Source organism: Carica papaya, chromosome 2 (assembly GCF_054855325.1).
Source record: "Carica papaya isolate Zhongbai chromosome 2, ASM5485532v1, whole genome shotgun sequence".
NCBI classification, from domain to species: domain Eukaryota; kingdom Viridiplantae; phylum Streptophyta; class Magnoliopsida; order Brassicales; family Caricaceae; genus Carica; species Carica papaya.
The window spans coordinates 36487236-36505760 of NC_142310.1; the positions used below are offsets into that span (position 1 = coordinate 36487236).

Sequence of the window (18525 nt, forward strand, 5' to 3'; positions counted from 1 at the left end):
TAAGAATTTAAAAATTATTAAGTCGGTAATATTTGAATTTGACATGTATATCTAATTGCATATTAAAATGTATATAGTTATTAATTTTTACATAAAATCTTAAGTTACACGTTACCATTACTTAGAACTTAGAATTTTTTAAAATATTTATTTAATTCTAAAAATTATTATATACCAATAACGGAAAAAAAAATAGTATCACAATACATGAAGCTACATTAGTATGATTGCTCGTGCCTTGTAGGCTTTGATTGCGATCTTTGATGGATGTAATCTTGACGATCAAGACATGGTTTGATTTCCAAAATTACTAAGTCACGATGATACTCGATCTAAACTATTATAGTAAAATAATAAATTTTATATTTCTAATAATTACTCGTTTTTGTAGTTATATAAATAAATTTAAATAAGTAAAATTTTTAATATTATATAGTATTTAGTTGATTAATACAAAAACATTATAAATCTAATGGTTTTATTAAAAATTAAATAATTCATTTAGACTTTTAGCACCCATTAATTCTCTAGGTTTCCTAAAATGGAACATATAGTAAGAACAAGATGTAAGTAAAAAATTGAGGTGTATCCATATACATATACATATACATATACATATATAGTATGAATAAATCCCATCAATTAGGGATTAGAAGCACAAATTTTAGAAGACTAAATAAATAGAATTATTATTTTGATTAAACAAATGTCCCTTCATTTCCTAGACGAGACACATTTGAATTGATTATATAATAAAATTACCCAAAATTAATTTTTCATTTGTTAATTAAATCAAAATTTTCTTATAAATTTTGGGTGCAAATTCTTTTTATTAAATATAATAAAATCTAATTTGATCGTTAGAAATCAACCGATCAATATATTTATCGATCGATTACCATCAGTCTACAATACACTTATAAAATAATAAATTTTAAGTGATTGTTAAAATTTAAAAATCGTTTCTCGATATAATTAAATTAATCGGAATTAGGTGAGAGGATCTTAGTTTATCTAACAAGAAATTTCGTCATTATCAAGATTTCCCGAGTTAATTGCGTATAAAGTCAATCAAAGTAATAATAATAATATATTTAGATATAATGAAGGAGTACGTAAGTATGTAAATGCTGATTTTTTAAAGCGGAAATTACAAAGAAGATACAGAGAGAAGCATCTTGTATGTATAGACTTTTGTTCTTGGCATTGGATGCAACGAAGATCTTATAGATTCATATATATATATATATATATATATATACACATACATACACACACACACGTATATATGAATTTATACATGTATGTATATGCATATATTCAAATTCCAAATGTTATCCATTTCCCTATATTCGCTTAAAAAAAATTTTTTTTTTGTTTGTTTGTTACTTTATGATAAATAAAATAATAGAAGTAAATTTTGTGAAGACTCTTCGTCATTTATAATATTTTATTAATTATAATACATGTATTTATCCACAATATATTAATTTTGTTTTACTTTTTTTTAATAATAAATACATATATTAATTAATAAGGTGATTCAAATTTATCAAAAATATAATGTAATTAAAAATAATTTTAAACGAATATAAATTTGTATAAATTAAGTGTAATTTTTTTTAATAAACTGATCTTCATTGTCACAGTAAACCCATTTGACCACCATGATCACAGTTTAAACTTACAGAAGGAGCTAAACCATATGAATACAGAACAAACCAGAAGAATTGTATCACTGTAACTCATGGAAAGTATGTGGAGTTCATTCATCCTCGGCTCTTATTTTACATTAGAGGGAAAAAAAATTCTGAAACATTCAGTCTGGTTGCAGTAAACTCATTTGGATTCCTCGTGGCGAATCAACTGAACAAATTTTGATCTTACTTCGGATGGTATCCGTACAGGACGATAGTTTTTGTCGAGCCAAACTACTGTAGCCTTTGCTTCCAAAACAGGCTGCAAGATGCATTTTTAGACCAACACAATGATCTTCAGTGGAATGATGGAAGTCTTAAGTTTACGGAAAACAAACCTCTTGATTTGGCAACTTGAAAATGAAATGATCGAAGTAAATTCGTGCAGCTGAGGAGCCGGAGATCCTCACCTTCACGACAAACTTGTCTCCACTCTAATCGCAAGAAAGCATTATAAAAAAAAGATTTTAAAGAGTAATTTTGCTATCACAAGTTGCAGCATGAATGTAGAAATGTGAGAGAACATGGTCTGTTTAGTAAAAGTGGATGGCGTTAAGTCACTTCTTCGTTTTTCAACAACTACCCATGTTTTTGTATAGAAAAATATACAAGATTTCGAACTTAAAGCAACTCTTTACAATGAATTGAGGCCTAGGCTTTTTGCTTTTTGGTAAATCTCTGAAGTTTCATAAGAGATGCAAACTAAATATTTGGAATTTCGGAAAAAGCAATTCACTTCATCGAATCTGGGTAAAATGATTCACTTCCAACCCCTAGGCCATTCCCTTTTGACAATCCAAATACTGAAGTTTGCTATATTGGGAGCTTAGGCATTCATACAACTGGTTCCCATTCTTATCTGGGTAATTTCCCTAACTAATATGTCAATAGCTTTCAATTAAGAAGTCATTCATCTCCGACCCATTACTTAGAAATCAAAGAAAACTGAGTCTAGTAGGGATATTTGAAGGATAATGCAATGCATGGAGTCAGAAATTTGACTAAACAAGTAGATAAATACATAATTCAGACAAAAATGAGAGGCATACTTGTAAGGGTGCAAGGAATTTAAGTGACAGCTCTGATATTGCTAATGCATCACCGGAACGGGCAACTGCATCACAGTTTACACCAATGCTTTCTAGAAACTCACTACGACCTGATTAAGACAAGAGCAAGGGAGCAATTCAGTATAATTGCATCAAGTGTATCTAAAGAAGGAAAATTTATACTGTTTTCAGTGAAATTTTTTTTTCATTTTTAGCAAAACGGACGTAAAAGAGTTTCGTTTCAACTGTAATTCATGAATATATAGAACAAATCCATGGAAAATCTCTTAAATTCTCTAATCCACTTCATTTATTAGCAGCAGTCAACGGAACTTCAGTACCACACACTTCAGTTATCTCCATTCACCATGCTTAGATATTGATATGAAACCCCTCAAGATGAAATAAAAAGAAGAGCTCTCCAAATACTAACCAGAAGGAAATGAGTTCGAGCATTTTGCCTTTAACTATGAGACTTTCAACCTTTAAAGTATATATAAAGAATTTACCATTTAAAGACAAAAACAATATAATTAGTTAAATTCTGTATCATGTTATATATGGAGGCACCAATGTCTAATAAGAGGTCTGGTAAAATATCCCATGCATATGAATACTTTTCGTGGGAAGACTTTCAGAGATATCATTGTTTCTCAAGATCATAAATTTCCTAAAAATCTCAACTTAGCTGACCAATTTCAGAAGTTCGCAGAAGCTTCCATTACTCGCTATCCACAGTCAGTACAAAAAAAAAAAAACGCACAGAATCTGGCAGTAAGGTTCTCTTTTCCCATTAGTAAATTTCCAGAAACTCAAGCACCATGAAACACAGTCCTATCTATCTTTAGCTACATTCTAAAATTAGTTCTTTTAGCTCATTGTATTGAGTGGGATTAACAATGTGATGCTCTGAATTGTAAGAGTCCACCTATCCAAGCAATTTTGACATAAAGATGGCACATCAGAATTTAAGCCATTCGACTAAAAACCGATCATCTAAAAGAAAGAAAACTACACAGTGGTAATATGGATATGAACACCTAATGAGATAAAACACACCAGAGCAACCACAAGTTCTAGGATAAATACAAGTTAAGACACAGCAGTGATAGTGAGTCATTGACATTCAAATTTATATTTATATATAGATATAATACTAACCATGTTGGCAGTAACTCGCATAAACAGCATTGTTAACAACACCGTACTGATCAAGCTCGTAGTCCCGGACTTTGAGCTCTTCTTCATGGAACCCACTCATTCTGCAAATAGTAGAAAGAAAAGGAGTTCAGTTCAATTCAATTCAACTTTGCATTTTTACATATAAATACTACATGAGTTTGTCCATAAATTGTTAATCTTTACAATACCCATGAATCAAATCCAAAGAAAAACGAAATTTTGATCCAAGGAAAAAGCCAACAAGAAGACGAGAAAAAAAGACAACAGAGCTGCCACTGAAAGAAATGTCGATTGCCATAACCAAATCCATTATTGATTACATAAAACCAAATATAAAATGGGAATTCAATCAAACAAATAATAAACATAGAATCAAACTCCGCTTTCCAAACAATCCAGAAACCCAAAAATTGACAAAGCTATTCGTATTAAATACTGTTATTGCCAAGTACCCTTTACCACCTCTGAGATCAAGCAATGCTCGGGTAGTGAAGTTCCTCTTGAGCGTGGGAAAAGGTCGAACCTGGTACGTTAGAAAGGTGGACGGAGGGACTGCCGGCGGACGTCGGAGATTGGGGCAGAAAGAGATGGTGCGCGAGTTAGGAAGCAGGGCCAGGTGAGTGGGACAAGCAAAAGCCTGCAGCATCGGTGCCATTTGGTGAAGAAATTGGAGACGAAGGGTGGGTGGATCAGCCAAATGTGGTGATTTGGTTGGGAGTTGATGGGTTTTGGTTTCCACGCCTCGGCGTACGACTGTGCGCGTTTGTTCAATTTTATGAGTTCATAAAAGAAAAATAAATAGAAAAAATGTTTTTCTAATAAAATAATATTTTAAATATTTTTCAAAAATATATTTAATAATAATTCTCATTTAAAAGAAATTTAGAGGAAATAATATATTTAAATTTATAATTTTTTAACTTTATTATTTTTTGTTCTAAGGGAGATAAATAAAATTTTAAATTATATTTATATTCAATTGAATTAAATATATGATAATATCATATATTATCCATTACTACGTCGTTTTGGTTGTATAATTATGTACACAAGAAAGAGAACTGTAAAATACTTGATTACAAAAGATAAAATGGGTAAATTAAGTTCATTTTTGCCTTTCATTCATGAACATAATATATATATATATACATATACATATAGATATATATATCTTCCACTTTGTAATCACCATTAGCTGGTAATTGAAATCTGCAGTCAAATAATTTTTTTTCACCCAACCATTAATTTCTGAATAGACCAACCAAACTATTTTCAATCATATCATCAATAATCAATATATGTATCTATATATATATATATATGTATATATATATTTCCCCCCATTTTTCTATTGTCTGGTATATATTTTTCTGGGTTTTATTTATTTTATGAGATACAAGAAAATTGCAAATATATTAAGTCAAAAAGACCATGTTGAATTGAGATAAGAAGATCCTCCTCCTCCTCCATACCCTTCTTTCATCATCTTCTCCATCTCTTGTAACCCATATGTGCTTGCTCCCTGCAAATCCAATGCAACACTACTTTTACTCATTTTCACATACATACATACATATATATATATATATATATACATGATTCAGTCTCACATGGGTATATAAGGGAGATATAATTAATACCAAGTTAATGTATAGATTCTTACTACCTGCAATATTGTTTCCATGGAGTCCATCTCCATCATGTTGAAGTCACAGTACATGCTAGCTGCTGAAAGTTTCATTGAGAGAAACTAAAAGGAAGAAGACAATGAAAAATGAGAAAAAGAAAATTCATTAAATTATTTTTATCTTTAGAACAGCTGATTATATAATAATTCTTAGATTTAGTTTCTTAATTACTTCAATTTGATTCTGGAGTGACTGAACATAATTGATGATCACATCCAACATCACTGCCATTCCCATTGTCTGCAATATGTATGAACTATAATTAAATCAAATTCGTTTACTAATTATTAATTAATCATTTATATCCAAGTAATTAATCTTAATTAATTAAGTTTACCTTGTAGCAACCTGGAACCAGGTCTTGTAAGCACCTCAGCCTCTCATTTATCTTCTCTCTTCTTACCTATCACGTAAACTAGAAAAATTAACAAGGGTAATTCATAATTAAATATGTGTACATACATATGTAAGTATATACATATATATATATATATTTATACCCTCTCTGCTAAACTGTGACTATCAGTAGCTTGTCCTCGTTTTGCTCTCACATGAATAACCTCTTTTGGCTTCTGTAAATCCATCTCGCTCTTCTTCTTCCTCTTTCTTCCTTGTGAATTACCCTAATTAATCATTACCAAATTCCAGCATCAAAACAAAGAAAGAAAAATAGAATTACAATATAAATAATCAAACCATGTTTCATGCAACCACCAAAACATACCTTACTATCATTTCCGGTGAATAACCCAGTTGCAGATCCTGGGGGAGGACACAAATTCACGAGTAACAAGTTTTGACCAACTCCGCCCATGGCTTCCTTTCCGTTCTTTCTTTCTTCCCCAAACCCACCTGAAAAAAATTTGCAGAGACATGCAAGCTTATAATTATTATAAGATCCGTGACTCCTAGGAAGTTGCGGGATCATGAGAAATAAGAGAGAAAAATAGGAGAAAGAAGAGTTTACTGGATATGTACCAGTGAAGGTCATGGTAGGTTGAGCAAGTTGGCTATGGAGGAAGGTGGAATGGGAGAAACTCATGGATGATCCACGAAGATGGTGATGAGTTGAACCAGTCACCTCCTCCAGAACAGTCTGGTTCAGTGTATCTTTGAAACAATGCTTAAAGGTCTGGAATTCTAATTCACTAAACTGATCCGCCATTGGAGGAAAAACCCATAAAACTTCATGAGTATATATAATAATGGGATTGTAGCACTTTAGTGTACAACATATATAAAGATTTTCTACTTTGATTATTAGTAAAAAAATCGAGATTTATTTGTTATATCATAATTAATTTTTTTTATCATATTATAATGTATTTATTAGTGATGTATATGTGATATCTAATTAATAAAATATATAAATTTTTATTCAAAAAATATTAAGTTTGTTCAAATACATGTGTGAAACCATACCCTTTGTTATTCATTTTCTTTTTTAAAAAGTTAAATATGCTACTTGTTTTGTATAAATTTTTATTTATTAAATTAAGTTTAGTTTAGAATTATCTTTTTCTCATCAAATTATTAAATTTAATAATTTGGTACATAATTAAATTAAAATTACAAGTTTTGTATTTTCATCTTATAATGAATTAATAATAATAAATAAATAAATCTAATTTAATTTAGATATAAAATTCACTTTTATTTCCACTTTAATTCGGATCAAACTTAATTTTATAATTATCGATCTATCTATATTATTTATTATCATATTTCGTACAGATTGTCATCGCACAAATCATAAAGAGATAAGATGGTTGAATACCACCGACGGACTCATGATGAGTTTCATAAAAAGACCATTAATTAAGTACGACCCAATTTAATCAACATCCCGTAAATAAAGAAGTTACGAGAATTTAGTATAGCAATGGGCATGAAAGTTAATCAAAATCCTCATTATGGTAAAGAATGGGCTAATAATTTAATTAATTAATGCCCAAATCTATATAAGATTTTTGTACTTACTCATCCCATAATTTCATACCCCTATACCCAAAGATAAATCAATGCTCAATAAAAAGGCCTACACTACATATAGTTTGAAAATGGGATACCAAAATTTGATGAATGAAAATTCCACATTTGGAAAATTTTGGGTCAAAATTGTTAAGAGCATGTATAACCTCAAAATAGTCCAAACAAAAGATATGGTATTGCTAACTTGATTCACATGGTAAATAAATTTAAATGATTTATTATTTTATATATATACATACATATACATATGTATATATGCAAATGTTATTTGCTATTACCATTAAGATTTTAGAAAAAAAAAAAATTAGGTGGGAACAAACTCATTCTTATCAAGATTAATTAAAAATTCCTAATTTTTTTTTGGGTTTCTTAAAAAAAATTAAGAAAATAATTTTTAAATAAATTTCCAAAACTAATATAATAATTTGATTGGGCTAAAGCACATATATTGGGGCCTAGTCCACACCACTTTATTTAATAGGCTCCATTCCCTAATGGGTTACACAAAATTTGAACCCTAAAAGCCTAAAATTATTTGCCATGGAATAGGTTAGATTTTCAACTCATTAAACGCGATTAAAAGAACTTAATCATTATAAAATATTTATTTTATCGAGATGTATAATAATTTTGGTGAGATTTATTCTAATTTAGTCGCTACAATTCTGTTATACATACTAAAATCCTTTTGAAGCGTATATACATAATAAACATATTAAAATACTAAAATTGTTTTGAAGGTAATATACATATTTCTATGTGTGTTTTTACTTTGAAAGTTATTTAATTACGTTATTTTTAATATATTTTATTCAATCAATATAATTATATGCGTTTTCTACTAAAAAAATTGTAAATTTTAATCGATATTTAAAGTTATTTATAGGCATCAAATGGTAAATTTCAAAATACCCCAATCTAAAAAAGTAATATGCTAACAATTATTTCATCCATAGTGAGAGTGAATTTGATTGAATGGGTTTAAATTTGTTGTTTCATTAAAGCAAGGCATTGACTTTGATGTTAATTATGGGGAATCAAGAACAAGGAGTCAAGACAAAAGCTAAACTTTACCCATTAATCATTGTAATTAGTCAACTTAATCAATCAATTTGCTAATTAGTGCTTCACAGCTTAATACTTACTCTACTAGTTTCTTTCTTCGTTTCTTTCTGTACGTTAATAATGGCCGACTTAAAAAAATTCGATAGTTTTTTTTTTCGAAATTGTAAATTCGGATCAGATCATGCTACTGCTGTATGTATTGTATTTTTTAAAAAAACATAAATTTTTGTGTTATATTATGATTAGTGTAGCTAAAACTCTTAATTAACAAATGGGTGTTGGTGTTGTATGAATTTATTTAGAAAATTACAAATTTTGCTCGAAATAATTATGTATGCATAGACATATATATTAGATATATATACACATGATTAGGGCACTTGATTAGTCATTAATCATCACAACAAAATCACCCATCACTTCTTGTGTAATATATATATATATATATATATATATATACTTAAACCAACCCCACCTTCTTGCTACTCCTCCTACCTTCAAATCAATTTTAAGTTGATGATATATTATGGATGTATACCCATTAATGCTAATTGAGTCCCCCGCCGACAAGGTAATTATTTGTTATTTCATATATTTATGATATTTTTTGAGTTTTTAGCAATAACATATAATGTGGTGTTTGAGTCAATTTTTACATATAGATATTAAATTTGCTCCTCGTCAATTTTGAATATTATATGTATTCATTACATTTAAGAGATTATTTATCAAAATTAGACTTACATAATAAAATAAATACACTTCATCGCAGTTAGGATCTAAGTATGCAAAAATTATTATAATTTTATAAATGATTCTTGATATTTTAAAATTTTTATAAAACCATGATATAATACAACTCGATAAATAATTATTATGAAATTATAATAAAATATTTATCATTAAGTACTATTATAATATTCAATTACTGTATTAAATATCATTCGACTGAATAGTTAATACTTCCATCCTTCTTTATAAAATTTGAGTTATAATATATCTCATATTTATTTTTAGTAAGAGATTTGAAATAATTTGTGTTAGAAATATGCTAATGAGAGAATTTTTATGTACCTATACAATACTGTAGGATTAAAGCAGAAAGCATCAACGAAAGAGAGAAACCTTTTAGGGTTTTCTCTGTTTTTCTTTTATTTTGTTTCTCGATGCCTCTTAATTACACAAAATGATTATTTATAATTAGGATAATATTCAACGACACGTATATTTCACTCAGACACAATCAATTCCATTTAAAATCTGATATATTCATTCATACATACACATAATCTTGTAACTATTTTGCATGTGGGACAAACCGTTTGTCTGAACTGCTAATTTCTCACGTGAAATATTTCTCTGTGGATTTAAACTGATAGCATTTTAATAAAATTGATTATGTTATTGTTAATGTATATATATCAATTAACTATTGAAATGTATAAATTTTTAACTTAGAAAAAATTCAATTCTTTGTATATAAACAAAATAAGTATAGGAATATAACGAAGCATTGTCAATTAGATATGCAAAACTTTTTCTCACATTCAATAATTTTTCTTTTAACTAAAAAGTACCTTATATTATATCCCCCTCTTCTTTTTTCTTTTTTCTTTTTTTTCTCTCTATGTTCCCTTCAATTATTGCCTCTCATGATGTCTTTTCCTTGATTAATGATTAGGTAAAGAATTAAGTTTTAACAAGACTTATATATTACAATCATTTTATAATGATTATATATATATATATACACACACACACACATATATATATTTATATATTTTTTTATATGATCTTTAGATTTATGGTGATGATGTACTTGACTTGTAAGTACATGAGTTAAGAATACTTTAATACTTGTATGATTATTTTTTATTAAAAAATAGTTAAGGTATAACTATAATTTATATATATATATATATTTGTATGTATATTAATGTGACTAAAATTTGATATGGTTGGAATTTCAATTGGGTTTGACTAAAATATTGATTTTATTTAATTTAAGGGTAACAATCATATTTGTATATATATATATATGTACATAATAAATAATTAAACCTATTGTCCTCAATTTTTCAAAAATATATAATTTTTATCACTACATCTTTGAATTTCTTTTTGCCCCCATCACCTAATTTATTTAGACCAAAAGAAAAAAGTTCAAGACTCCACTTATTTCTACAGTTCCACATGCAGCATATACATATATATATATATATAATATAAATTATATAGGTAGCTTGCCTTGTTAAAATATAGAGTTTAATTATTTATTTTTTTTCTACGAATTAATTGTATTTCTAAATTTAGTAGTAGATTCATTTCGTCTCAATTTGAGACTCCTCCTATGGACGATCAATTAGTTCATTTTAAAAAAATAATAATAATAAAAATGTTACATTGTATACATACATTATATAAATACATGCAATCATTTATATATATATATATATATGGTACTTCAAATTCACATTTACATGCATGCACAAAACACATTATACATTAATGGAAAATATAAAAGTAGAAAGACGTACAAACTCCAATTATCTTCAGCATGAACTTCATTTCGAAGGTCATGACTAAAAAAAAAAATTAATTTAAAATAATGTTTAATTTATTAATAATATAAGTACACTTATATATTAATTAAAAATTTAATTTTCAAATTATTAATCCAATACCCAATTGAGAAAAAAGAAAAAAATAAATTAGAAATTAATTAATATGACTGTTTCTCACAATTTCTTTTTATACAAAATTAATAATAATTAATTACTTCTAGAAAAATTAATTAAAAAATATATTAAATTATGACCTAATGACATACATTGGAACTTAACACAGTATGATGTAGTCAAATTTAGCTGCACTGTCATTTTTAAGGATTTTGGTTTCCCTCTCTTAACATATATATATATATATATATATATGTGTGTGTGTGTGTGTCTGTGTATGTGCACATGTATAATATATATATATATATGTGTGTGTATATTTATAAACTATTATATACATGATTATGGATCTTGAGAGACAAGATTATATAACTAATAAAGACATCGAATATGATTATGTAATATATTTTATATTTATATATATATATATATACGAGTAGTTTGATTGAAATTTTAGTTTTTATACAATAAAATATTAATAATTCAATAATTTTAATTAATTCAATTTTATATTTAATTTAAGTTAATTATGTCATAATTCTTTAATTAATAAATATAAAAAGAAATTATCAATACCGGATAAAAAATATGAATGAAGTCGATTTATCATATATATATATATATATTATGGATTAAATTCTACTTATAACTAATTAAAAAAAATTAAAAAATAAACTATAACATAACATAAAAATAGTACTAACATATTATCTTAATTTTTTTTAAAAGTTAGATCGCATATTTAATTTATTACGGCTACCTCAATTAATAAAACGTAATAAATTTGTTGAGACTCGATTAAATTTGATCATTATAATATTATCAACATATTAACGAATTAATTTATTTATTTAACTGAATCAGTAATTATAAGTTAAATATCATTAACGTATAATATATTTATAAAATGATAAATTGTACAAATGTCTCGTAATCACTTTAAGATTATCTCGTAATTATCAAACCCTTAGACCCTAAAAACTTTTTCTAAATAACATTTTTAAATCCACATTTTTTATTTGATTTGCAACTTATAAAATACAAAATTCCACATTTAGATGCATATAATAATTAATTAATTAATAATTCAAATAATATATTTTGTTTAGTCAAGCACGTTTCTGTAAAAGTGAATCTATCTAGAAGAATTTAAACACAATATATTATATAAAAATTAATTAATTATATGAATCCTAATATGAAACACTTGAGATTTCGGTTTCAACCATGTCTTTCTTCCTGGTCCATAGGCTTTTTTAAGTTTCCTTATCTTATACATATACATGTGCTACATATAATATATAATATATATCTATATGTATATATATATATATATAATCAGATGGGTGTTGTTACAGTAATTCAAGGGTATCTCCTAAACCAGTCTTACATATTACATACGTGTATCCACAGTCTATAGATATAAAAAAAAGGAACAGGACCCACTTTTGTTTCGACTGATTTTGCTTCTCCTTTCTTGATTTGATTATTAAGAAAATACTTTGAATGTTGCAATTTCTAGTCCCCCATCACTTGTATCATCACTGTTTTCCAGCTATATATTGAAAAATCTTACATTTCTCTAATTTGATTTTGAGCTTAATCATAATTTTGATCCAAAAATCTTTGAAATATATATATATATATATACATACATATACATACAACTCTATCTATATTTAACATGTATTTATCACAATATTAAAATACTTCTTTTTTGTTATTTTAATTTCTATATTCTATATGTAATACCACGTTAAAAATAATTTTTTGACTTTAAATTCTTTGATTATGTTTTATTTTAACGTTCGTTGTAATTTTTTATTATTTTTTATTACGACAATGTCATCAAGTAAAACTGTAACTCTTTTATTTCTGAGTATTTAACGAAAAAAATATGACATATTTATTATTACTCTTACAAATTTATCAAACCGTATTATTTATAATTGTTTCATATAAAATATATAATTATTAGATATTCGAAGAGTACATAACTCTTAAATATGATTGATTTTTTAATATATATATTAAAATTTTAATTTTAAAATGTTTTAAATGACCACACAAAAAAAAAAAATACCCTAATGATAATAATCTTAAGAAAATTTTATAAAAAAATAAAATGAAATTTAACTATAATGACATTTCATTATTGTATGACTAATGTTGTAGGTATGTATATAGAGGGAGTGATAAAGTAGGGCATATCTATAGGTTTGCCACCTAAGCAGGGAGATATCATGAGTTAGAGAAGCAAATTGTGGAATAAATAACACAAACCCAATACCATGAAATTCCATTCTCATGAACTGCATATATATATATATATATATATATATACACACACACATATACATACATGTGTGTGTGTGTGTGTATATATAGGGCAAGGGAGATAGCATGAGGGGAAACTCCAACTGGCTTCCCTTTTTCTACTTTCCTATTTCCACTTTGGACCTTGTTTGGGACACCCTATAAATCTTGTTTTCCTCATCAATTCTCTCCACCTTCAATTTACTTCAAACCCTTTCCGCCATTACAACCCACCAAACAAACCATTAACGGAAAAATGATGAGAAGTGCAGCAGCTGATCAGACTACCAGTAGCAATGTAAAGATGGAGTTCATTTCTAATGAAGAAGACAGTAGCAGTGATCAGCTGCGGAGAGGTCCATGGACTCTTGAAGAAGACACTCTGCTCACTCATTACATTTCTCGCCATGGTGAAGGTCGCTGGAATATGTTAGCCAAATGCGCCGGTAAAAATTCTATACTTAATCCGAATCATTCAAATAATCAGATTCATAATTATACATACACATAATGTATATATATGTGTGTGTGTGTGTGTGTATATGTTCTCCAACGAATCGATGATTACTCTAATTTGAATTGACTTGTAGGGTTGAAGAGGACCGGAAAGAGTTGCAGACTGCGATGGCTGAATTATCTGAAACCAGATATTAAGCGAGGAAATCTTACTCCGCAAGAGCAGCTCTTGATCCTCGAACTCCATTCAAAATGGGGTAACAGGTATAATTATAAGTACAGATAATGTATATGTATATATATATATGTGTGTCTGTGTGTGTGTATAAGAATTACAGAACACAGTTTTAAGATTTTTGATGGGGAAAATTCATTCTCAGGTGGTCAAAAATTGCACAGCATCTACCGGGAAGAACAGATAATGAGATTAAGAATTACTGGAGAACTAGGGTTCAAAAACAGGCTCGTCAGCTGAATATCGAGTCGGACAGCAAGAGATTTCTCGATGCTGTTCGATGTTTCTGGATGCCGAGATTGATTCAGAAAATGGAACAGACGTCTTCGTCTTCGTCTTCTTCGACAAAAATAGAGCTATCTTTCCCTAGTTCTCATCAATCCTCTTCATCTTTCCCTAATTTTCCTTCCGATAATTCATCTTCAATCGCTTCCTCGTCAATCTCCTCGCCAAAAATCATGACGGAGAATTCAAATCATCAAATTGAAGATTCGAATTTGAGTTCAGTTCAGAGTGATGAACAGTTTCTTCAGCAGTATCTGGGGTGTCAACAATTCGATTACAGCAATGTCTACGGCAACAATTACAGTCAGGTCGGAGAAGAAGGTAATAATTACTACGAGATGGAACAGGGGTATGCCATGTCAGCAGCAACAGGGAATTATGAGGTTTTGGCGCCAACGGAGTGCCAGATGGCAGACGGTGGTTGGGTGATTGACGATGACATGGCAGATGCTTTCTGGAACATGGATGACATATGGCAGTTCAGGGAGTGAAGGGGATAAGGACCCCTTCTTCTGTAGATGGTCTCTGTTATTTATCCAGGGTCCACTCCCACCATAAATCTTTGACTAAGACAATCATACATATACATATATGTGTATGTATATGTATATGTATATGTATATGTATGTGGTGATCCACATTGGGGATAATATGTGGAAACTCTAGATTTTATATGCTATAGTTTTCTGAAGTACCTTATAAAGGCCTAAGCTAATATGCTTCTATCATTATCATTATTATGACACACAGAAAATATGAACATTCATATTTATATATATATATATATATTTCCAGTTTCTTCGTGTAACTCTTTTTGGGTTTGATTAAATTATAATTGGGTTTTGTTTTTTTTTTTTTTGGTTGAAGAAAGAAAAGAAAATTAGTTAAAAAGAATTGTAGTTTAAGGAAGTGTTTATTATGATCATGTCATACCCAATTCTGAATCATATACATCAATGTTTGTGCATGTGTATGTATATGTGTATGCATGAGGTGGGTTTGTTGTGTGTGTAATTTGTAGAAGAAATAAATCAATCAAAATCAAAAAAATGGTGCTTGACTGACCCCTCAAGTGGCAAATAAAAAGATAGGAGCAGAAGAATTCAATGGTGAGGGTCAATTTCAAGGAAATGATGGAGAGAAGTGACAAGTTATAGGATCAAAAGTGGAGTCACATCCAATTATATATGTATGTATGTATGTAAGTATGTACTTGAACTTCACAATATATATATATATATATATATACATATGTGTGCGTGTGTATATAAAGAAGGGATCAAAATAGTTGCAGGTGATGTGATTCATTTGGTACGTTTTGAAACCCAGATGCCATTCTTTTCTGAAAGAAAGAAAAGAACAAACCCAATAATTTATATGGCAACAAGAAGAAAATACTTTTACACTTCTGCTCGGAATTCTACCATTTTTTGAAAGAGAAAAATTAACCATCCTGAAGAAAATTACCATATCTGAAATTATTAAGAAGATGGGGTGTACATACATATATACATATGTTTTCCAAGATACGAGTAGTTGAATGATGATCACATATCTTGCAGATGGTCCAATCCAATCATAACTTTAGAAAAGATTCGATGGGTAAAATATGAAACTTCTTCAATCTTGGCTTAATTAATGGATAAATGATAAATGTTAAATTTCATATTTACATGTTACACACACACACATATATATATATGTGTGTGTGAATGCATAGTTATAGTTATGCAGCATAATTAAGGTAATGATTGTCATAGATATGACCGACAATGACACAACAAAATTTAATTAAGTGCAAGAAATTGGACTGCCTGCTTTTAATTTGGAGAAAGGATCTCTTTAAGACTCTAAACTGTTTGAGTTGATTACTTAATAGTAAGCTTCAATTATTATATCATCTTTTTCTATTTATTTATTTATTAATTTATTATTATTATTATTATTAGTCAATATAATACACAGCAAGCATGTCTTGCCATAAAACCAAAATGCTCAAAACAAAATTGCAAGATCAAATAATTTGTATATATATATATATATACATATATATAAACAAAAATGTGTGTGGACAAATTAACAATTAAACATTATAGGGTACCCTATATAAGCTTTGTATGAAACTGAGATTCAGTAAAAAAAAAAATTATAGTAATACATATATATATATATATGTTGGTATTTTAAAATATAAAAATCTAAACTATTAAGGTCATACAGAGAGAGCTTGTATGAAGAAAAAAGCTTCCTAACTCATAAGCTTCTACAGTTGCAGACTTTAAAAAAAGAACAAATATTAAATGTGAAAAGTCAAAACAAAAATAAATAAAGAAAATTTATAAGATAATTGGTATTTTCTATAAGAAATTAGGTGTTTTCAATATGATATTATATTATAATTGGTGTTTATATCTTGTTTAATTAATAAAATATATAAATTTTTACTAAAAATTTAAAGAATTTAATTCTTTTTTCAAAAAAAAAAAAAAAAAAAAATTTACCCACGAGCTATAAAGGGTAGATTATAAATATTGAAAGATTAATCCTTCAACCCAGCATAATTTACAGCTCGTGCTCACAACGAAGTTCTTGCGAGGTCAAACTTATTACTGTAATTATGAACCAATTTTATGATATGAATTTTTTGCAGTGTTATGCAGACTAGGCTATGGGGGTAATACTAAATTTTTCTGGTTCGATCTCAGGAGTGAATTGATAAGATACTTCCATTCCCAAGACTGAGAGAGATTTGAAAGAAGTGAAAAGCTAGGGTTGAGAGCAGAGTAGGAATGAAGAAGAGAATAATAGGAAAGGGTCTTGTGAAGAAAAAGTCAACGGAACAAATTGTAAGTTGTAAGATGGAATCTAATCTACCATTTTCCAGTAACACGAATGATCGATCAAAAACCCAGTTATCATCAGTATACATACACACGCACATATGTATGTATATGTATATATATGTATATATATATTCTGAATGTGATGATGTCGAGGAAACAAATTGAGTTGCTGTAGTGAATTTCTGATTCCTCAAAGAATCAAGTATCTAATTCTTTACATATAATTGGTTTCTCAAAAAGCAACCCAAAAGAAACTTAAAAAGAAATTCTCTGAGGTCGAATCAATCCGGAGTATATACCTTAATCAATTATATTAACATACATACAGATTTGCATATGATACTAGTTTACTATTTGGATTTTAGTGGGGAAATAAATCTTTTAGGACAGTTTTTAAATCCTATTATAGTTGTTAGTTTACATTTTTTTTTTTTCTCACGAACTAGCAATTAGGATGTTCTTAAATTGGTTCTGATCAATCAAAACTAAAGTTTTCGTATCTCTAATCCCTGAAAGCTGAGTACTTAACTAGTGTCTTGGTGGATTTACGATGATCAAAATTTTGTAACGACTAAGTTATTTTAGTCGGGATAACAACGAATATAATTTTCTTTTCGGCAAATAATAATAAAACTATACCCTATCTTTTTTTGGAAAAGTGAGAAAAAGAAAAAAGATCCTATTAGAGAAAAGTGGAAGTAGAGGTGCATGTGACAAAAACAAGGAAAAGGGTATGATGTGAGGTGGGCATTAGCATATAGTCTCCAAGTTCATTAGATACTCAATCCTATCACTCACATTTTCAATCAAATCAATTCAATGGCTTTCCTTTTCAATCTCAAAGCGTGAAGAGACTAAACTCTCTGTCTCAACATGCTTCTGCCCTTTGGGAAGAGTACTTGTTCACCTCTCTTATTGGTACTTTTTCATTTAACACAACAATCCCCCCTCCCCCGGGACCACTCTCACCAGCACCCAAATCATATTTATGATGCATGAATCAATTCAACCCTCTCTTTTCTTTCGTAACCTCCTCGGG

The 18525-nt window shown here is 28.4% G+C and overlaps 3 protein-coding genes across 5 annotated transcripts; 1 reads left to right on the top strand and 2 right to left on the bottom strand.

The window, feature by feature from the left end:
* Positions 1 to 1596: 1596 nt before the first annotated feature.
* Positions 1597 to 4702, bottom strand: LOC110813345 (acyl-acyl carrier protein thioesterase TE3, chloroplastic-like). 3 transcript variants are annotated; one of them, XM_088214524.1, is made up of 5 exons: positions 4381 to 4702; positions 3908 to 4008; positions 2747 to 2856; positions 2036 to 2131; positions 1597 to 1959 (listed from the first exon to the last, which is right to left on the bottom strand). In XM_088214524.1, exons 1-5 carry the CDS (start codon positions 4581 to 4583, stop codon positions 1840 to 1842), a joined length of 630 nt encoding a protein of 209 aa, XP_088070650.1. In that variant the 5' UTR covers positions 4584 to 4702; the 3' UTR covers positions 1597 to 1839. The 3 variants fall into 3 exon arrangements, with proteins under 3 accessions (XP_088070650.1, XP_088070652.1, XP_088070651.1); XM_088214526.1 differs by having other exon boundaries at positions 4452 to 4592; XM_088214525.1 differs by having other exon boundaries at positions 4391 to 4531.
* Positions 4703 to 5023: 321 nt separating this feature from the next.
* LOC110813455 (transcription factor BEE 3) lies at positions 5024 to 6800 on the bottom strand. Its single transcript, XM_022040597.2, has 7 exons — positions 6595 to 6800; positions 6341 to 6468; positions 6117 to 6239; positions 5954 to 6019; positions 5788 to 5856; positions 5595 to 5678; positions 5024 to 5450 (listed from the first exon to the last, which is right to left on the bottom strand). The coding sequence occupies exons 1-7, from the start codon at positions 6779 to 6781 to the stop codon at positions 5349 to 5351; spliced, it is 759 nt and encodes a 252-aa protein (XP_021896289.2). The 5' UTR covers positions 6782 to 6800; the 3' UTR covers positions 5024 to 5348.
* Positions 6801 to 13703: 6903 nt separating this feature from the next.
* On the top strand, positions 13704 to 15403 carry MYB62 (myb domain protein 62). Its single transcript, XM_022045157.2, has 3 exons — positions 13704 to 14113; positions 14258 to 14387; positions 14504 to 15403. The coding sequence occupies exons 1-3, from the start codon at positions 13924 to 13926 to the stop codon at positions 15132 to 15134; spliced, it is 951 nt and encodes a 316-aa protein (XP_021900849.1). The 5' UTR covers positions 13704 to 13923; the 3' UTR covers positions 15135 to 15403.
* The last annotated feature ends 3122 nt before the right edge of the window (positions 15404 to 18525 follow it).